Source organism: Tachyglossus aculeatus, chromosome 1 (assembly GCF_015852505.1).
Source record: "Tachyglossus aculeatus isolate mTacAcu1 chromosome 1, mTacAcu1.pri, whole genome shotgun sequence".
In the NCBI taxonomy this organism is placed as follows: domain Eukaryota; kingdom Metazoa; phylum Chordata; class Mammalia; order Monotremata; family Tachyglossidae; genus Tachyglossus; species Tachyglossus aculeatus.
The window spans coordinates 22,546,659-22,565,303 of NC_052066.1; the positions used below are offsets into that span (position 1 = coordinate 22,546,659).

General features: G+C 45.8%; 1 protein-coding gene across 7 annotated transcripts in view; it reads right to left on the reverse strand.

The window, feature by feature from the left end:
* Nucleotides 1-18,645, reverse strand: part of ARMC8 (armadillo repeat containing 8) — a 159,125-nt gene that overhangs the window by 102,496 nt on the left and 37,984 nt on the right. For all 7 annotated transcript variants that reach the window (XM_038765421.1, XM_038765417.1, XM_038765496.1 and 4 more), the window contains exons 3-5: nucleotides 8,754-8,825; nucleotides 2,683-2,825; nucleotides 2,488-2,585 (exon numbers count right to left, since the gene is read on the reverse strand). In XM_038765421.1, the coding sequence (XP_038621349.1) occupies nucleotides 2,488-2,585; nucleotides 2,683-2,825; nucleotides 8,754-8,825 (313 nt within the window). The remainder of the gene's footprint in view (nucleotides 1-2,487; nucleotides 2,586-2,682; nucleotides 2,826-8,753; nucleotides 8,826-18,645) is intronic.

Genomic DNA, 18,645 nt, shown 5'->3' on the forward strand with positions numbered 1-18,645 from the left:
GGAACTGAGGCCCAGAGAAGTGAAGTGACTTGCCCACAGTCACACAGCTGACGAGTGGCGGAGCCGGGATTGGAACCCAGGACCTCTGACTCCAAAGCCCGGGCTCTTTCCACTGAGCCACGCTGCTTCTCTGCACTAATATAATCTCTCCCACTAATGTAATAATTAAGCGCTTACTATGTACAAGCTAACCTTACCGCCCCATTCCCAACTCCGTTTTAAAAGCGAGGCACTCTTTCGGCCACCTCTGTGCCAGGGAATGAAGCAGGGACAAGCACAATCAATCAATCAATCGTATTTATTGAGCGCTTACTGTGTGCAGAGCACTGTACTAAGCGCTTAGTTTCCGGTGCCCCGTTTTAGACCTGATCCGCCCGGCACGGCTTGGTTAGCAGGAGCCCCCGGAGAAGGCTGGAACCGGGATGGAGTCGGGGCACCCCAGAAGTGACCCTCGGGGTCAAATACAGTTGGCAACCCACTTCTTGGATCCCTTTCTATGGCGTCCATAAAAGTTCACAGCCATAATCAGCGGGGGCATTTAATTACCGGGTTAACGCCAGTCAGCATTTCCTTGGCATCGAACGCCGTTTCTCTAGCACGGAGAGTCGAGGTTCCCCCTTTTATCATCAATCGTATTTACTGAGCGCTTACTATGTGCAGAGCACTGTACTAAGCGCTTGGGAAGTCCAAATTGGCAACATGTAGAGACAGTCCCTACCCAACAGTGGGCTCACAGTCTAAAAGGGGGAGACAGAGAACAAAACCAAACAGACTAACAAAATAAAATAAATAGGATAGATATGTACAAGTAAAATAAATAAATAAATAGAGTAATAAATATGTACAAACATATATCCATATATACAGGTGCTGTGGGGAAGGGAAGGAGGTAAGATGGGGGGGTGGAGAGGGGGACGAGGGGGAGAGGAAGGAAGGGGCTCAGTGTGGGAAGGCCTCCTGGAGGAGGTGAGCTCTCAGCAGGGCCTTGAAGGGAGGAAGAGAGCTAGCTCGGCGGATGGGCGGAGGGAGGGCATTCCGGGCCAGGGGGATGACGTGGGCCGGGGGTCGATGGCGGGACGGGCGAGAGCGAGGCACGGGGAGGAGATTAGCGGCGGAGGAGCGGAGGGTGCGGGCTGCGCTGGAGAAGGAGAGAAGGGAGGGGAGGTAGGAGGGGGCCAGGGGATGGAAGGACAGCCTGGAAGCCCAGGGTGAGGAGTTTCTGCCTGATGCGCAGATTGATCGGTAGCCACTGGAGGTTTTTGAGGAGGGGAGTGATATGCCCAGAGCGTTTCTGGACAAAGATTAGACTGTGAGCCCACTGCTGGGTAGGGACTGTCTCTATATGTTGCCAATTTGTACTTCCCAAGCGCTTAGTACAGTGCTCTGCACATAGTAAGCACTCAATAAATACGATTGATGATGATGATGATGATGATGAGGTTCGGGGCTGTCTTCCTCCCTTCAAGGCCCTACTGAGAGCTCACCCCCTTCAGGAGGCCTTCCCAGACTGAGCCCTCTCCTTCCTCACCCCCTCCATCCCACCTCCTTCCCTTCCCCACAGCACCTGTATATATATATATATATATATATATATATATATATGTACATATTTATTACTCTATTTTACTTGTACACATCTATTCTATTTATTTTATTTTGTTAGGATGTTTGGTTTTGTTCTGTCTCCCCCTTCTAGACTGTGAGCCCGCTGTTGGGTAGGGACTGTCTCTATATGTTGCCAGTTTGTACTTCCCAAGCGCTTAGTCCAGTGCTCTGCACACAGTAAGCGCTCAATAAATACGATTGATTGATTGACTGAAGAAATACCGTTGAAAACTCGAGGGTGAGAACTCCGATTCGGCCGGAACGCGAAGCCTGACTAGAATTGATTGACTGATTCCCAAGCGATTAGCACAGTGCTCTGCGCACAGTAAGCGCTCAATAAATACTCATCAGTGGAAAGATGTGGCTCAGTGGAAAGAGCCCGGGTTTTGGAGTCACAGGTCGCGGGTTCAAATTCCGCCTCTGCCACTTGTCAGCTGTGTGACGTCGGGCAAGTCACTTCACTTCTCTGGGCCTCAGTTCCCTCACCTGGAAAATGGGGGTAAAGACCGTGAGCCCCCCATGGAATAACCTGATCACCTTGTAACCTCCCCAGTGCTTAGAACAGTGCTTTGCATGTAGTAAGCGCTTAATAAATTCCATCGTTATTAAATACGACTGAATGAATGAAGCGGTGGAGTCGGGATGATATTTACTATTCTATTTATTTTGTTAATGATGGGTATCTAGCTTTATTCCTATTTATTCTGGGGACGTGACACCTGTCCACGTGCTTTGTTTTGTTGCCTGTCTCCCCCTTCTAGACTGTGAGGCCTTTGTTGGGTAGGGACCGTCTCTAGATGTTGCCGACTTGTACTTCCCAAGCGCTTAGTACGGTGCTCTGCACACAGTAAGCGCTCAATAAATAGGAACGAATGAACTTACTGTGTACAGAAGTTCCTCCGGAGTGACTGGACTGATGAAGACAGTGCGCAGGCACCGGAGGCAAGCTTCAATGAACTTCAGATCCGGTGACAGTAATCCTGTTTTATACAGAAACAGTAGGTTATTGACTGAATATTTCCAATGCCGTTGGAATACCGGGATGATGCCGCGGCACAGATCCAATCCCCGCCTAACCTTGCAGCAGGGCGGGAATGATGTGGCAATCCAGCAGGGATTTGACGTTGTTTTCCGTCCCCATGGCAAGGCTTCCCAACACCACCGCGCATTCCGTCTTCAGCTCCGTGCTGGAGGTCTCTTGCTGGAGGAGGTACAGCAACCTAGGGTGGGAAGTTCGGGAAAACGGTCATCAAATCTAAACACTGACTGTCATTCATTCATTCATTCATTCAATCGTATTTATTGAGCGCTTACTGGGTGCAGAGCACTGGACTAAGCGCTTGGGAAGTCCAAGTTGGCAATATCTAGAGGCGGTCCCTACCCAACGGCGGGCTCACAGTCTAGAAGGGGGAGACAGACAACAAAACCAAACATACTAACAAAATAAAATAAATAGAATAGATATGTACAAATAAAATAGAGTAATGAATTCATTCATTCATTCAGTCGTATTTATTGAGCGCTTACTGGGTGCAGAGCACTGGACTAAGCGCTTGGGAAGTCCCAGTTGATGATGACAGAGAAGCAGCGTGGCTCAGTGGAGAAGACCACGGGCTTTGGAGTCAGAGGTCACGGGTTCAAATCCTGACTCTGCCAACTGTGTGACTTTGGGCAAGTCACTTCACTTCTCTGGGCCTCAGTTACCTCCTCTGGAAAATGGGGATGAAGACTGTGAGCCCTCCGTGGGACAACCTGATCACTTTGTAACCTCCCCAGCACTTAGAACAGGGCTTTGCCCATAGTAGCCGCTTAATAAATGCCATCATTATTATTATTATTATCATTATTATGATTATTATGGTATCTGTTAAGCACTTACTATGTGCCAGGCACTGCTCTAAGCACCCTGGCTATGGGCAGGGAATGCATCTGTCATTGTAGTATACTCTCCCAAGCGCTTAGTACAGTGCTTTCCACACAGTAGCGTGGCTCAGTGGAAAGAGCCCGGGCTTTGGAGTCAAGAGGTCATGGGTTCAAATCCCAGCTCCACCAGTTGTCAGCTGTGTGACTTTGGGCAAGTCACTTCACTTCTCTGGGCCTCAGTTCCCTCATCTGGAAAATGGGGATTAAGACTGTCAGCCCTCCATGGGACAACCTGATCACCTTGTAACCTCCCCAGCGCTTAGAACAGTGCTTTGCACACAGTAGGCGCTTAATAAATGCCATTATTATTATTATGATGATTATTATGATTACGAATATTATGCAAGGCACTGCTCTAAGCACCCTGGCTGTGGGCAGGGAATGCACCTGTTGTTGTAGCGTACTTTCCCAAGCGCTTAGTACAGTACTTTGCACACAGTAGCGTGGCTCAGTGGAAAGAGCCCGGGCTTTGGAGTCAAGAGCTCATGGGTTCAAATCCCGCTCCGCCAACTGTCAGCTGGGTGACTTTGGGCAAGTCACTTCACTTCTCTGGGCCTCAGTTACCTCATCTGTAAATTGGGGATTAAGACTGTCAGCCCTCCGTGGGACAACCTGATCACCTTGTCACCTCCCCAGCACTTAGTGAATAGTAAGTGCTTAATAAATGCCATTAAAAAAAAAAAATGAAAAGGACTGAATGAATGACTGAATACCGTTTCGGGAAAAGGGCAAAACATTGCCCCGAACTGACTCACTGCACTGCATTGCCAGGCAGGTAGTTCATATTGCTTTGAAGAACTGAGCGGTCCTACTGAGAGCTCACCTCCTCCAGGAGGCCTTCCCAGACTGAGCCCCTTCCTTCCTCTCCCCCTCATCCCCCCCTCCATGCCCCCCATCTTACCTCCTTCCCTTCCCCACAGCACCTGTATATATGGATATATGGTTGTACATATTTATTACTCTATTTATTTATTTTACTTGTACATATCTATTCTATTTATTTCATTTTGTTAGTATGTTTGGTTTTGTTCTCTGTCTCCCCCTTTTAGACTGTGAGCCCACTGTTGAGTAGGGACTGTCTCTGTACATTGCCAACTTGGACTTCCCAAGCGCTCAGTACAGTGCTCTGCACAAAGTAAGCGCTCAATAAATACGATTGATTGATTGATTGATTTTCTCAAGGAAAAGTTTTGTCATGAATGGGAGGCAAGGAGGCAAAGAGAGGGGGAAAAAAAAAGTTCCCGGCGATGCAAACAGTAAACTTCACACAAGGAACAGAATTTTTGGCGTTCACAAAGTTTCCAAGGACTGTGGGTTTTGGTATTGATATTTTAAGTCACACTCAGAGGTGAATTTCACCTTTTTTCTGCTTGGCTTTTATGATATTTGTCACATGCTTAGTATACTGTGAGCTTGCTGCTGGGTAGGGAAGGAAAAGGAAGGGAGTCTTCATGGCCAGAGAGTTGATAATAATGATAATGGCAGCATTTATTAAGCGCTTACTATGTGCAAAGCACTGTTCTAAGCGCTGGGGAGGTTACAAGGTGATCAGGTTGTTCCACGGGGGGCTCACAGTCTTCATCCCCCTTCTAGACTGTGAGCCCACTGTTGGGTAGGTACTGTCTCTAGATGTTGCCAACTTGTACTTCTCAAGCGCTTAGTACAGTGCTCTGCACACAGTAAGCGCTCAATAAATACGACTGAATGAAATGAATAGGGACCGTCTCTATATGTTGCCAACTTGTACTTCCCAAGCGCTTAGTACAGTGCTCGGCACACAGTAAGCACTCAATAAATACAACTGAATGAAATGAATAGGGACTGTCTCTATATGTTGCCAACTTGTACTTCCCAAGCGCTTAGTACAGTGCTCTGCACACAGTAAGCGCTCAATAAATATGATTGAATGAAATGAACAGGGACCGTCTCCATATGTTGCCAACTTGTACTTCCCAAGCGCTTAGTACAGTGCTCTGCACACAGTAAGCGCTCAATAAATACGACTGAATGAAATGAATAGGGACCATCTCTATATGTTGCCAACTTGTGCTTCCCAAGTGCTTAGTAAAGAGAAGCAGCACGGCTCAGTGAAAAGAGCCCGGGCTTTGGAGTCAGAGGTCATGGGTTCAAATCCTGGCTCCACCAATTGTCAGCTGTGTGACTTTGGGCAAGTCACTTCACTTCTCTGGGCCTCAGTGACCTCATCTGGCAAATGGGGATTAAGACTGTGAGCCCCTTGTGGGACAACCTGATTACCTTGTAACCTCCCCAGCGCTTAGAACAGTGCTTTGCATAGTAAGCGCTTAATACCATTATTATTAGTAGTAGTAGTACAGTGCTCTGCACACAGTAAGCGCCAATAAATAATAATAATAATAATGATGGCATTTATTAAGCGCTTACTATGTGCAAAGCACTGTTCTAAGCTCTGGGGAGGCTACAAGGTGATCAGGTGTCCCACGTGGGGCTCACAGTCTTCATCCCCATTTCACAGATGAGGTAACTGAGGCCCAGAGAAGTGAAGTGACTTGCCCAAAGTCACACAGCTGACAATTGGTGGAGCCGGGGTTTGAACCCATGACCTCTGACTCCAAAGCCCGGGCTCTTTTCCACTGAGCCACGCTTGAATGAATGAATCCTACAAAGTACTAGGATAAATACAAGATAATCAGGTTGAACAAACACAGTCCGTAGCCCACACGGAGCTCAAGGGCTTGAACTCCCATTTCCCAGACGAGGGTGACATGCCCTAAGTCAGACACGAGACGAGGGGCACAGGTCTGATCTCTTTCCTCCTCAAAAATCTCCAGTGGCTCCCAATCAATCTGTGCATCAGGCAGAAACTCCTCCCCCTGGGCTTCCAGGCTGTCCATCCCCTCGCCCCCCCCCACCTCACCTCCCTTCTCTCCTTGTCCAGCCCAGCCCACCCCCTCCGCTCCTCCGCCGCTAATCTCCTCACCGTTAGGCCTCGTTCTCGCCTGTCCCGCCATCAACCCCCGGCCCACGTCCTCCCCCCGGCCTGGAATGTCCTCCCTCTGCCCCTCCGCCAAGCTAGCTCTCTTTCTCCCTTCAAGGCCCTGCTGAGAGCTCACCTCCTCCAGGAGGCCTTCCCAGACTGAGCCCCTTCTTTCCTCTCCCCCTCGTCCCCCTCTCCATCCCCCCCCATCTTACCTCCTTCCCTTCCCCACAGCACCTGTATATATGTATATATGTTTGTACATATTTTTTTTACTCTATGTATTTATTTATTTATTTGTACATATCTATTCTATTTATTTTATTTTGTTAGTATGTTTGGTTTTGTTCTCTGTCTCCCCCTTTTAGACTGTGAGCCCACTGTTGGGGAGGGACTGTCTCTATATGTTGCCAATTTGGACTTCCCAAGCGCTTAGTACAGTGCTGTGCACATAGTAAGCGCTCAATAAATACGATTGATGATGATGATGATGAATCCTACAAAGTACTAGCGTAAATACAAGATAATCAGGTTGAACAAACACAGTCCGTATCCCACATGGAGGTCAATGGCTTGAACTCCCATTTGCCAGACGAGGGTGACATGCCCTAGGTCAGACACAAGACAAGGGGCACAGGTCTGATCTCTTTCCACTAGGCCGCAACGGTGTCTTCTTCAAATATGAAGGACAACTACACACATACACTGCAGGACGGTAATTTTTTTTTCTTGAAATAAAAAATAAATAAATTCCTGGGACCTCGCCCTCCCCAACTGCAGCAGCTGCTCTGAGTCTCCAGTTTGGACTGGGAAAACAAATGCTACCCACCAGTTACCAATGGTTTTAAAAGACCCAAAGACTCTACTGGGACCCTATTCCTAAAAGAAGTCACACACTAAAGATGGCATTCGATGACATCATCATCATCATCATCAATCGTATTTATTGAGCACTTACTGTGTGCAGAGCACTGTACTAAGCATTTGGGAAGTACAAATTGGCACTCAGTTCTCTGCATCTTTAACTTTATCGACGGACTTCAGCCTGGTCCAGTGGGAAGAACGTAGGCATGGGAGTCTGAAGACCTGGGTTCTAATCGTGGCTCCACCATTTGCTTGCTGTATGCAAGTCAAGCACTTAGTAGAGAAGCAGCGTGGCTCGGTGGAAAGAGCCCGGGCTTGGGAGTCAGAGGTCATGGGTTCAAATCCCAGCTCTGCCACTTGTCAGCTGGGTGACTTTGGGCAAGTCACTTCACTTCTCTGGGCCTCAGTTACCTCATCTGTAAAATGGGGATTAAGATTGTGAGCCCCACATGCGACAACCCGATCACTTTGTATCCCCCCCAGCGCTTAGAACAGTGCTTTGCACATAGTAAGCGCTTAACAAATACCAAAATTATTATTGTTATTATTACAGTGCTCTGCACACAGAAAGCACTCAATAATCAATCAATCAATCGTATTTATTGAGCCCTTACTGTGTGCAGAGCACTGTACTAAGCACTTGGGAAGTACAAGCTGGCAACATATAGAGACGGTCCCTACCCAACAGTGGGCTCACAGTCTAGAAGGGGGAGACAGAGAACAAAACCAAACATACTAACAAAATAAAATAAATAGAATAGATAGGTACAAGTAAAATAAATAAATGGGTAAAATAAATAAATGCGATTGATTGGCTTACTTTCTCTGTGCCTCGGTTTCCTCAACTGTAAAATGGGCATCCAATACCTCTTTATGGTCCTGCTCGGATTGCGAGCCCCGTGAGGGACAGGGACTGTGTCTGACCTGAATGACTGGTATCTATCCCAACGCTTAGAACCGTGTTTGGCACATAGCAAGCACTTAAATACCAACCAATCAATTGAATTTATTGAGGCTTTCTATGTGCAGAGCACTGGCCTAAGCACTCGGGAGAGTATAATATAACCAAGTTGGTAGATTCGTTCCCTGCCCACAACAAGCTCACAGTTTAGTAGGTCGAACACCGTAAAAACTACTTTAAAACTCTACACTGAGGAAAAACAAGATGCTCTTTTTCAGAAGGAACATAATACCGTAAAAACTACTTTAAAACTCTACACTGAGGAAAAACAAGATGCTCTTTTTCAGAAGGAACACAGAAACACGAATGCTCTGCACAGAGAAAGCGCTCAATACATACGACTGAATGAACTGAATGAAAAGGCACCAAACATGTCTCCTGATCACACGTTTCTGCATCTTTCAGTGATTCAGTGGAAAGGGCATTAATATAGATCAAACATACCTTGGAACTGCCCCTAAAACAATCAGGTTGGCCTTCTGTTTGTTGTTTCCAATTACAGCATTTTTCATGTCTCTGTGAATTAAAAAAACAAACAAACCCAATATGAACGATATGGAGATATCACTAATACAAGGCTCAGTTCCATTTTAAACGATTTCATAGAATTTTCCCACAGTTTACTCCAAAAGACTGAATATTCTTGTTCTCTCTTTTAACCACATTGCCCCTTTTGTCTGATTGCGATTTTCATTAACTTTCTTACATCCTCCTCTCCTGGCTCTTCTTTTTTTGTCCAGTACAAGTAATCCCACTTAAGCCGATCTGCTTTTGTACCCTTCATCCAATTTCCTCATTCCCAACTCCCCATCCTTCTTCATGTTCTCCCTCAGCCCGGACTCCATTCTCATTCGTATCCTCCGGGACTCTCTCCCTTTTCTGCAATTTCATCTCTTCCAGAAAGTTCTTCCCAAGTCATAGAGTTTAAACTCAAGTTATAGAGCTTAAGTGAGCTCTATAACCACATCTTTCATATTCACCTGAGACCTGACTGTACTCAGAAGCAGAAAGATAATGTTCAATAGAAAGACACACGATGCAATGTGAGATAAAGGATCATATTTTGACCTCCCCAGCTCTTAGAACAGTGCTTTGCACAGAGTAAGCGCTTAATAAAGGCTATTATTATTATTATATTAACAAAGTTCCCGTTTAACAATGGAATATGACAACAAAATAGAATGAACAGGCTGAACCAGTATCAAAAGAGAAGCAGAAAAACTTGTTCCAGTCTCTACTAGTACAGTCGACTTGATTGAAATGAGAAAGGGAAAAGGTAATCCCCAACCACGTAAACTTCGCTTAAATGCCCGTAGAAAGGAGGTGCTGACGGGTTATATTTCCATTAAAGAGTTCAACCCGAGAAGGCACTTCCCTTGCGGTAACCTGGGCTATCAACGGATAAAAGAAAAATTGGGAAATTCAGAATTTCCCAACTGAATTTAAGAAGCTAGCAAGTCCCGAGACGACGCCAGGCTCTGGATCTCAAAAGCAAGGCCGTTCATAATTTTAAGCTGGTTTAGGATGGTTCGAGGGTAGAGAAGCAGCGTGGCTCAGTGGAAAGAGCCCGGGCTTTGGAGTCGGAGGTCAGGGGTTTGAATCAATCAATCGTATTTACTGAGCGCTTACTGTGTGCAGAGCACTGTACTAAGCGCTTGGGAAGTGAAAGTTGGTAACATACAGAGAAAGTCCCTACCCAACAGGGGACTCACAGTCTAGAAGGGGGAGACAGACAACAAAACCAAACATATTAACAAAATAAAATGAATAGAATAGATATGTACAAGTAAAATAAACAAGAGTAATAAATATGTACAAACATATATACATATATACAGGTACTTCTCTGTGCCTCAGTTACCTCATTTGTAAAATGAGGATGAAGACTGTGAGCCCCCCATGGGACAACCTGATCACCTTGTAACACATAGTAAGCGCTTAATAAATGTCATTATTATTATTATTATTATTACTATTGTTCCTCCTTTAATGTCTCCCGCCTCCACCACAAGTCTGCTTAGTGACCTTGGGCAAGTCACTTAACTTCTCTGAGCCTCAGTTACCTCACCTGTAAAAATGGGGATTAAGACTGTGAGCCCCCCGTGGGACAACTTGATCACACTGTACCCCCCCCCCCCCAGCGCTTAGAACAGTGCTTTGCACATAGTAAGCGCTTAACAAATGCCGTTATTATTGTTATTATTACCACATTAAAGGGGAACAGGGGGAAGAATAATGATCTGAGAAATGAGCTGGCCCTCAGATCACTCTCTGACAGGCTGGAGCAATGCTCGGGCCCCGGCCGGGCGGCTTTGGGCGACGATGGCTGGTTTGACAAGAATCCCCCCCGATGCCCCCGTGTCATCATCATCATCATCATCATCATCAATCGTATTTATTGAGCGCTTACTGTGCGCAGAGCACTGTACTAAGCGCTTGGGAAGTACAAGTTGGTATCATCTAGAGACAGTCCCTACCCAACAGTGGGCTCACAGTCTAAAAGGGGGAGACAGAGAACAAAACCAAACATACTAACAAAATAAAATAAATAAATGTCCTTCTCTTTCTGCATCTCAGAGGCCTTGGGCTGGAGGCTCGAATCCTGCCAGGTGGAAGTGAGTCAGAGGTCATGGGTTTGAATCAATCGCATTTATTGAGCGCTTACTGTGTGCAGAGCACTGCACTAAGCACTGTACTACTGGAAGGGGCCCATACCTCCCTTTCATTCATTCACTCCGTTGTATTTACTGTACAATTTACAATATTGTACAATTTATTGTACAATGGTGCTTGACACCCAAGAAGCACTGAATGTATTTATTGTACAACTTACAATATTGTACAATTTATTGTACAATGGTGCTTGACACCCAAGAAGCACTGAATGCCATTATTTATATATATATATATATATGTATATATATATATATGCTGCCAATTTGTACTTCCCAAGCGCTTAGTACAGTGCTCTGCACACAGTAAGCGCTCAATAAATACGATTGATGATGATTATATATATATATATATATATATTTTTTTAAATAGCATGTAAGCACTTACTATATGTCAAGAACTGTTTTAAACCCCATGGTAGATACCCATCCATCAGGTCGGACCCAACCCCTGGACCCCACGGGACTCATGGTCTTAAGTCGGAGGGAGAAGCAACAGGTTTGTCGCTTGTGCGCGATCGTTACAATAAATACGATTGATTGATTGATTGATTGAGCATTTACTGTGTGCAGAGCACTGCGCTAAGCGCTGGGAAAGGGCAACTCAGCAAAAAATAGAGACAATCCCTGCCCACCAATGGGCTCAGAGTCTAGAAGGTGGGGGGGGACAGAAAATAAAACAAGCAGACAGGCATCAATATATAGAAGTAGAATTATAGATAGGTACACATCTTAATAAAATACACAGAATAATAAATACGTACATATACACACAAGTGCTGTGGGGTGGGAAGGGGGGTAGAGCCCCCATCTTACCTCCTTCCCTTCTCCTTAGCACCTGTATATATGTATATATGTTTGTACATATTTATTACTCTATTTATTTATTTATCTTACCTGTACCTATCTATTCTATTTATTTTATTTTGCTAGTATGTTTGGTTTTGTTCTCTGTCTCCCCCTTTCAGACTGTGAGCCCACTGTTGGGTAGGGACTGTCTCTATATGTTGCCAACTTGGACTTCCCAAGCGCTTAGTACAGTGCTCTGTGCACAGTAAGCGCTCAATAAATACGATTGATGATGATGATGATGATGAGTGGAGGAGCCCACTGTTGGGTAGGGACTGTCTCTATATGTTGCCAACTTGTACTTCCCAAGCGCTTGGTACAGTGCTCTGCACACAGTAAGCGCTCAATAAATACGACTGATGATTGATGATGATGATGATGAGAAGCAGAGGAAAAGGGGGGGCTCAGTCTAGTAAGAGCCGGGACGGCAAGAGATCCTCGAGTCCAGACTCCTGCCTCTAGGCAAGGCGCGGCATTTGTCGGCGGGTTATTTTGCCTCAGTTTCCCCCAACTGGGGATTCAATACCTGTTCTCCCTCCTACCTAGGCTTTGAGCCCCATGTAGAACAAGGACTGTGTCCAAACTGATTAACTTGTATCGACCCTATTGTTTAGAATTCATGCCCGTTCTCCCTCTTACTCTATTAGGCACTAATTGACAAAACTAGAAAATCCCTCCCCAAAAGAGTACATAATAATAATAATAATGGCATTTATTAAGCGCTTACTACGTGCAAAGCACTGTTCTAAGCGCTGGGGAGGTTACAAGGTGATCAGGTTGTCCCACGGAGGGTTCACAGTCTTAATCCCCATTTTACAGATGAGGTCACTGAGGCCCAGAGAAGTGATTTCATTCAATCGCATTTACTGAGCACTTACTGTGCGCGGAGCACTGATCCCACAGAGTCATTCATTCATTCAATCGCATTTACTGAGCACTTACTGTGTGCGGAGCACTGATCCTACAGAGTCATTCATTCATTCAATCGCATTTACTGAGCACTTACTGTGTGCAGAGCACTGTACCGAGCGCTTGGAAATAATAATAGTGCCAAGCACTGTTCTAAGTGCTGGGGCAGACACCCGGTAATGATGTTGTCCCACATGGGGCTCACAGCCTTAGTTCCCATTTTCCAGATGAGGCAACTGAGGCCCGGAGAAGTGAAGCGACGTGCCCAAAGTCACACGGCTGACAAGTGGCAGAGCCGGGATTTGAACCCACGACCTCTGACTCCACTAAGCCACGCGGATTCGGCAACAGAGAGAGACAATCCTGCCCACGACGGGCTCACAGTCTAGTCTAGTCGGGAGACACGTCCCCCCGCCCGCAAGGAGCTTACAGTCCAGAGGAGGGGCTTACAGGGCGAGGACTGCGTAGTCATCAATCAATCAATCAATCAATCGTATTGATTGAGCGCTTACTGTGTGCAGAGCACTGGACTAAGCGCTTGGGAAGTACAAGTTGGCAACATATAGAGACGGTCCCTACCCAACAGTGGGCTGTACTGAGTGCCTTCTGGGGGCAGAACATTTTCCCAAGCCCTTGAGAAAGTACGATCCGACAGAGTTGGGAGATGCGTTACGTGCCGAGGAGCTTAAATTCGAGAATCAATCAATCAATCGTATTTATTGAGCGCTTACTGTGTGCAGAGCACTGGACTAAGCGCTTGGGAAGTACAAGTTGGCAACATATAGAGACAGTCCCTACCCAACAGTGGGCTGTACTGAGTGCCTTCTGGGGGCAGAACATTTTCCCAAGCCCTTGAGAAAGTACGATCCGATAGAGTTGGGAGACGCGTTCCGTGCCAACGAGGAGCTTAAAATCGAGAATCAATCAATCAATCGTATTTACTGAGCGCTTACTGTGTGCAGAGCACTGGACTAAGCGCTTGGGAAGTCCAAGTTGGCAACATATAGAGGCGGTCCCTACCCAACAGTGGGCTGTACTGAGTGCCTTCTGGGGCAGAACATTTTCCCAAGCCCTTGAGAAAGTACGATCCGATAGAGTTGGGAGATGCGTTACGTGCCGAGGAGCTTAAATTCGAGAATCAATCAATCAATCGTATTTATTGAGCACTTACTGTGTGCAGAGCACTGGACTAAGCGCTTGGGAAGTACAAGTTGGCAACATATAGAGACAGTCCCTACCCAACAGTGGGCTGTACTGAGTGCCTTCTGGGGGCAGAACATTTTCCCAAGCCCTTGAGAAAGTACGATCCGATAGAGTTGGGAGATGCGTTACGTGCCAACGAGGAGCTTAAATTCGAGAATCAATCAATCAATCAATTGTATTTATTGAGCGCTTACTGTGTGCAGAGCACTGGACCAAGCGCTTGGGAAGTACAAGCTGGCAACATATAGAGACGGTCCCTACCCAACAGTGGGCTGTACTGAGTGCCTTCTGGGGGCAGAACATTTTCCCAAGCCCTTGAGAAAGTACGATCCGACAGAGTTGGGAGATGCGTTACGTGCCAACGAGGAGCTTAAATTCGAGAATCAATCAATCAATCGTATTTATTGAGCGCTTACTGTATGCAGAGCACTGTACCAAGCGCTTGGGAAGTACAAGTTGGCAACATATAGAGACGGTCCCTACCCAACAGTGGGCTGTACTGAGTGCCTTCTGGGGGCAGAACATTTTACCAAGTCCTTGAGAAAGTACATCTTTTCTGTAAGCTGACAGGACTGCGCTTTAAATGTGATGTCAAGCTTCAAAATAATAGCATCATCTCTTTAATCCAAATATGCCTTACCCAGATATTGGATATATGTATAGCCTGTATACATGTATATGGGTCATGGGTTCAAATCCCGGCTCCGCCAACTGTCAGCTGTGTGACTTTGGGTAAGTCACTTCACTTCTCTGGGCCTCAGTGACCTCATCTGTAAAACGGGGATTAGGACTGTGAGCCCCCCCGAGGGACAACCTGATCACCTTGTAACCTCCCCAGCGCTTAGAACAGTGTGCTTTGCACATAGTAAGCGCCATTATTATTATTATTCAATCATATTTATTGAGCGTTCACTGTGTGCAGAGCACTGTACTAAGCACTTAATTCATTTATTCATTTAATCGTATTTATTGAGCGCTTACTGTGTGCAGAGCACTGGACTAAGCGCTTGGGAAGTACAGGTTGGCAACATATAGAGACAGTCAATCAATCAATCGTATTTATTGAGCGCTTACTGTGTGCAGAGCACTGTACTAAGCACTTGGGAAGTACAGGTTGGCAACATATAGAGACGGTCCCTACCCAACAGTGGGTTCACAGTCTAGAATGGTGCTTGACACCCAATAAGCACTGAATGGCACTATATATATATATATATATATATATATATATATATATATATATATATTTAAATAGCACGTAAGCACTTACTATATGTCAAGCACTGTTTTAGACACCATGGTAGATACCCATCCATCAGGTCGGACCCAACCCCTGGACCACACAGGACTCACAGTCTAAGTCGGAGGGAGAGGCAACAGGTTTGTCGCTTGGGCACGATCGTTTCCTGGGCTTTGGAGTCCGAGGGCCTGGGTTCAAATCCCGGCTCCGCCACTTGTCAGCTGTGTGACTTGGGGCAAGTCATTTCACTTCTCTGGGCCTCAGTTCCCTCATCTGTAAGATGGGGATGAAGACTGTGAGCCCCCCGTGGGACAACCTGATCACCTTGTAACCTCCCCAGCACTTAGAACAGTGCTTTGCACATAGTAAGCGCTTAATAAATGCCATCATTACTTGTATATATTTGTACAGAGTTATTACTCTATTTTACTTCTATTTACTATTCTATTTATTCTATTACTCTATTACTCTATTTATTTATTTTACTTGTACATATCTATTCTATTTATTTTATTTTGTGAATATGTTCTGTTTTGTTCTCTGTCTCCCCCTTCTAGACTGTAAGCCCACTGTTGGGTAGGGACCGTCTCTATATGTTGCCACCTTGCACTTCCCAAGCATTTAGTACAGTGCTCTGCACACAGTAAGCGCTCAATAAATACGACTGATTGATTGGGTGGTCCGAAGGCACCGCCCAATAGTCTTCGGGAAGGACGTTAAGCGCTTAGTACAGTGCTCTGCACACAGTGAGTGCTCAATAAATACGATTGATTGATTGACGTCACACAACCACCGCACTATTTAAGCGCTTACTATATGCCAAGGACTGTACTACGCGCTGGGGTTTATACAAGATAATCAGGTCCCTCATGGGGCTCACAGACTAAGCGGGAAGGAAAACGGGTTGTCAGCTGTGTGTCCTTGGGCAAGTCACTTCACTTCTCTGAGCCTCAGTTACCTCATCTGTAAAATGGGGATTAAGACTGCGAGCCCCCCGTGGGACAACCTGATCACCTTGTAACCTCCCCAGCGCTTAGAACAGTGCTTTGCACATAGTAAGCGCTTAGTAAATGCCATTATTATTATTATTATTAACGGGTATTGAATCTCCAGTGAATCCCCATTCCCATTACAGAAGCAGCGTGGCTCAGTGGAAAGAGCCCGGGTTTTGCAGTCAGAGGTCACGGGTTCGAATCGCGACTCCGCCACATGTCTGCTGTGTGATCTTGGGCAAGTCGCTTCACTTCTCTGGGCCTCGGTTCCCTCATCTGTAAAATGGGGATGAAGACTGGGAGCCCCACGTGGGACAACCTGATCACCCTGTATCCTTCCCAGCGCTTAGAACAGTGCTTTGCACATAGTAAGCGCTTAACAAATTCCAACTATTATTATTACTATTAAAGAGCACGGGTTTTGCAGTCAGAGGTCACGGGTTCAAATCCCGGCTAAGGACAACGATTCTCCTTAGGGGTTAGGTGTGGAAGGCCTCCTCCAACACGTGGGTTGTAATTGGGGAGGGAGAAAGGGAAAAGGTGGATAATAATGATGGTATGTCTCTATATATTTAACAATGGATATATATATATATATATATTAACAAATACTATATTTAATGGTATTTATTAAATATTTAATATGTGCCAGGCACTGTACTAAGCGCTGGGGTAGATAAGGTAATTGGATTGGCCATAGCCCCTGTCCCACATAGGGCTCACAATCTTAATCCCCATTTTACAGATGAGGGAACTGAGGCAGAGAATTGAAGTGACTTGCCCAAGGTCACCCAGCAGACCAGCTGGGATTAGAACCCAGCCTACGCTCCAACCATTTGGCCACGCTGCTTCTCTACAAGATTCACTGAGTCGTATTTATTGAGCGCTTACTGTGTGCAGAACACTGTACTGAGCCCTTGGAAAGTACAATCCAGCAATCAACATCAACATCAATCGCATTTATTGAGCGCGTACTGTGTGCAGAGCACTGTACTAAGCGCTTGGGAAGTACAAATTGGCAACATATAGAGACGGTCCCTACCCAACAGTGGGCTCAGAGTCTAAAAGGGGGAGACAGACAACAAAACCAAACATATTAACAAAATAAAATAAATAGAATAGATATGTACAAGTCAAATAAATAGAGTAATAAATATGTACAACCATATATACATATATACAGGTGCTGTGGGGAAGGGAAGGAGGTAAGATGCGGGGATGGAGAGGGGGACGAGGGGGAGAGGAAAGAAGGGGCTCAGTCTGGGAAGGCCTCCTGGAGGAGGTGAGCTCTCAGTAGGGCCTTGGAGGGAGGAAGAGAGCGAGCTTGGCGGATGGGCAGAGGGAGCAATAAAGAGAGGTTGGACGTATTCCGGAATACACGAGTGTTGGATGGGATACGGGGTGGGGGGGCAGTCCAAGGGGGAGGAAAACGTGTAAGAATGTGTAAAATTAAAGATTTAAAAGTCTGTAAATGGCTAGGAGCCCTTGGAAGAAAAGGACAATATTAACACAAAACACTCTTAACTTCAGTGAGGAAAAATGGAGTCACCTTGAAAAGCACCCTGGAAAGTAGTGTGAACGAACAAGGAGAGCCTAATTAGGCAAGCCCAGCAACCAAAAATTAGCGAATAATAATAATAATGATGATGGCATTTATTAAGCGCTTACTTTGTGCAAAGCACTGTTCTAAGCGCTGGGGAGGTCACAAAGTGATCAGGTTGTCCCACGGGGGGCTCACAGTCTTCACCCCCATTTTACAGATGAGGGAACTGAGGCACGGAGAAGTGAAGTGAATTGCCCAAAGTCACACGGCTGGCTAGGGGAGGCGCCGGGATTTGAACCCATGACCTCTGACTCCAAAGCCCGGGCTCTTTCCACCGAGCCACACTGCTTCTCTGGTGATCGTTATTCACCTTTATTGGTGCCGGGGGGCGAGACCGGCGGAGTCCGCGGCCTACCATTTACAAGTCGGAGCGCTTCTGGAAAGGCCAGCCCTAAATAGGATAACCCTGCTCGGATCTGCAGAGAAACACACAAAATTTAAATCCTTACCCCTTGGCCTTTTGTTTCAATGTTTGAAATCAGAAGCTTTTCGGCTTCCAGCTAAAGATGGATTTTTTACTAGAAAAAAGGCTTTAGGAAAGAACTTCCACAGCCAAGTACAGACGTTGTTTGACATTTGCACACTTTGGGACAAGCTGGCCCTCAATAAGTTCTTAAATAGGGATTATGTAACCATGCACATAATAATAATAATAATGACGATGGCATTTATGAAGCGCTTACTATGTGCAAAGCACTACTCTATTTTATTTGTACATATTTATTCTCTTTATCTTATTTTGTTAATATGCCTTGTTTTGTACTTCCCAAGCGCTTAGTACAGTGCTCTGCACATAGTAAGCACTCAATAAATACAATTGATTGATTGATTGTTCTAAGCGCTGGGGAGGTTACAAAGTGATCAGGTT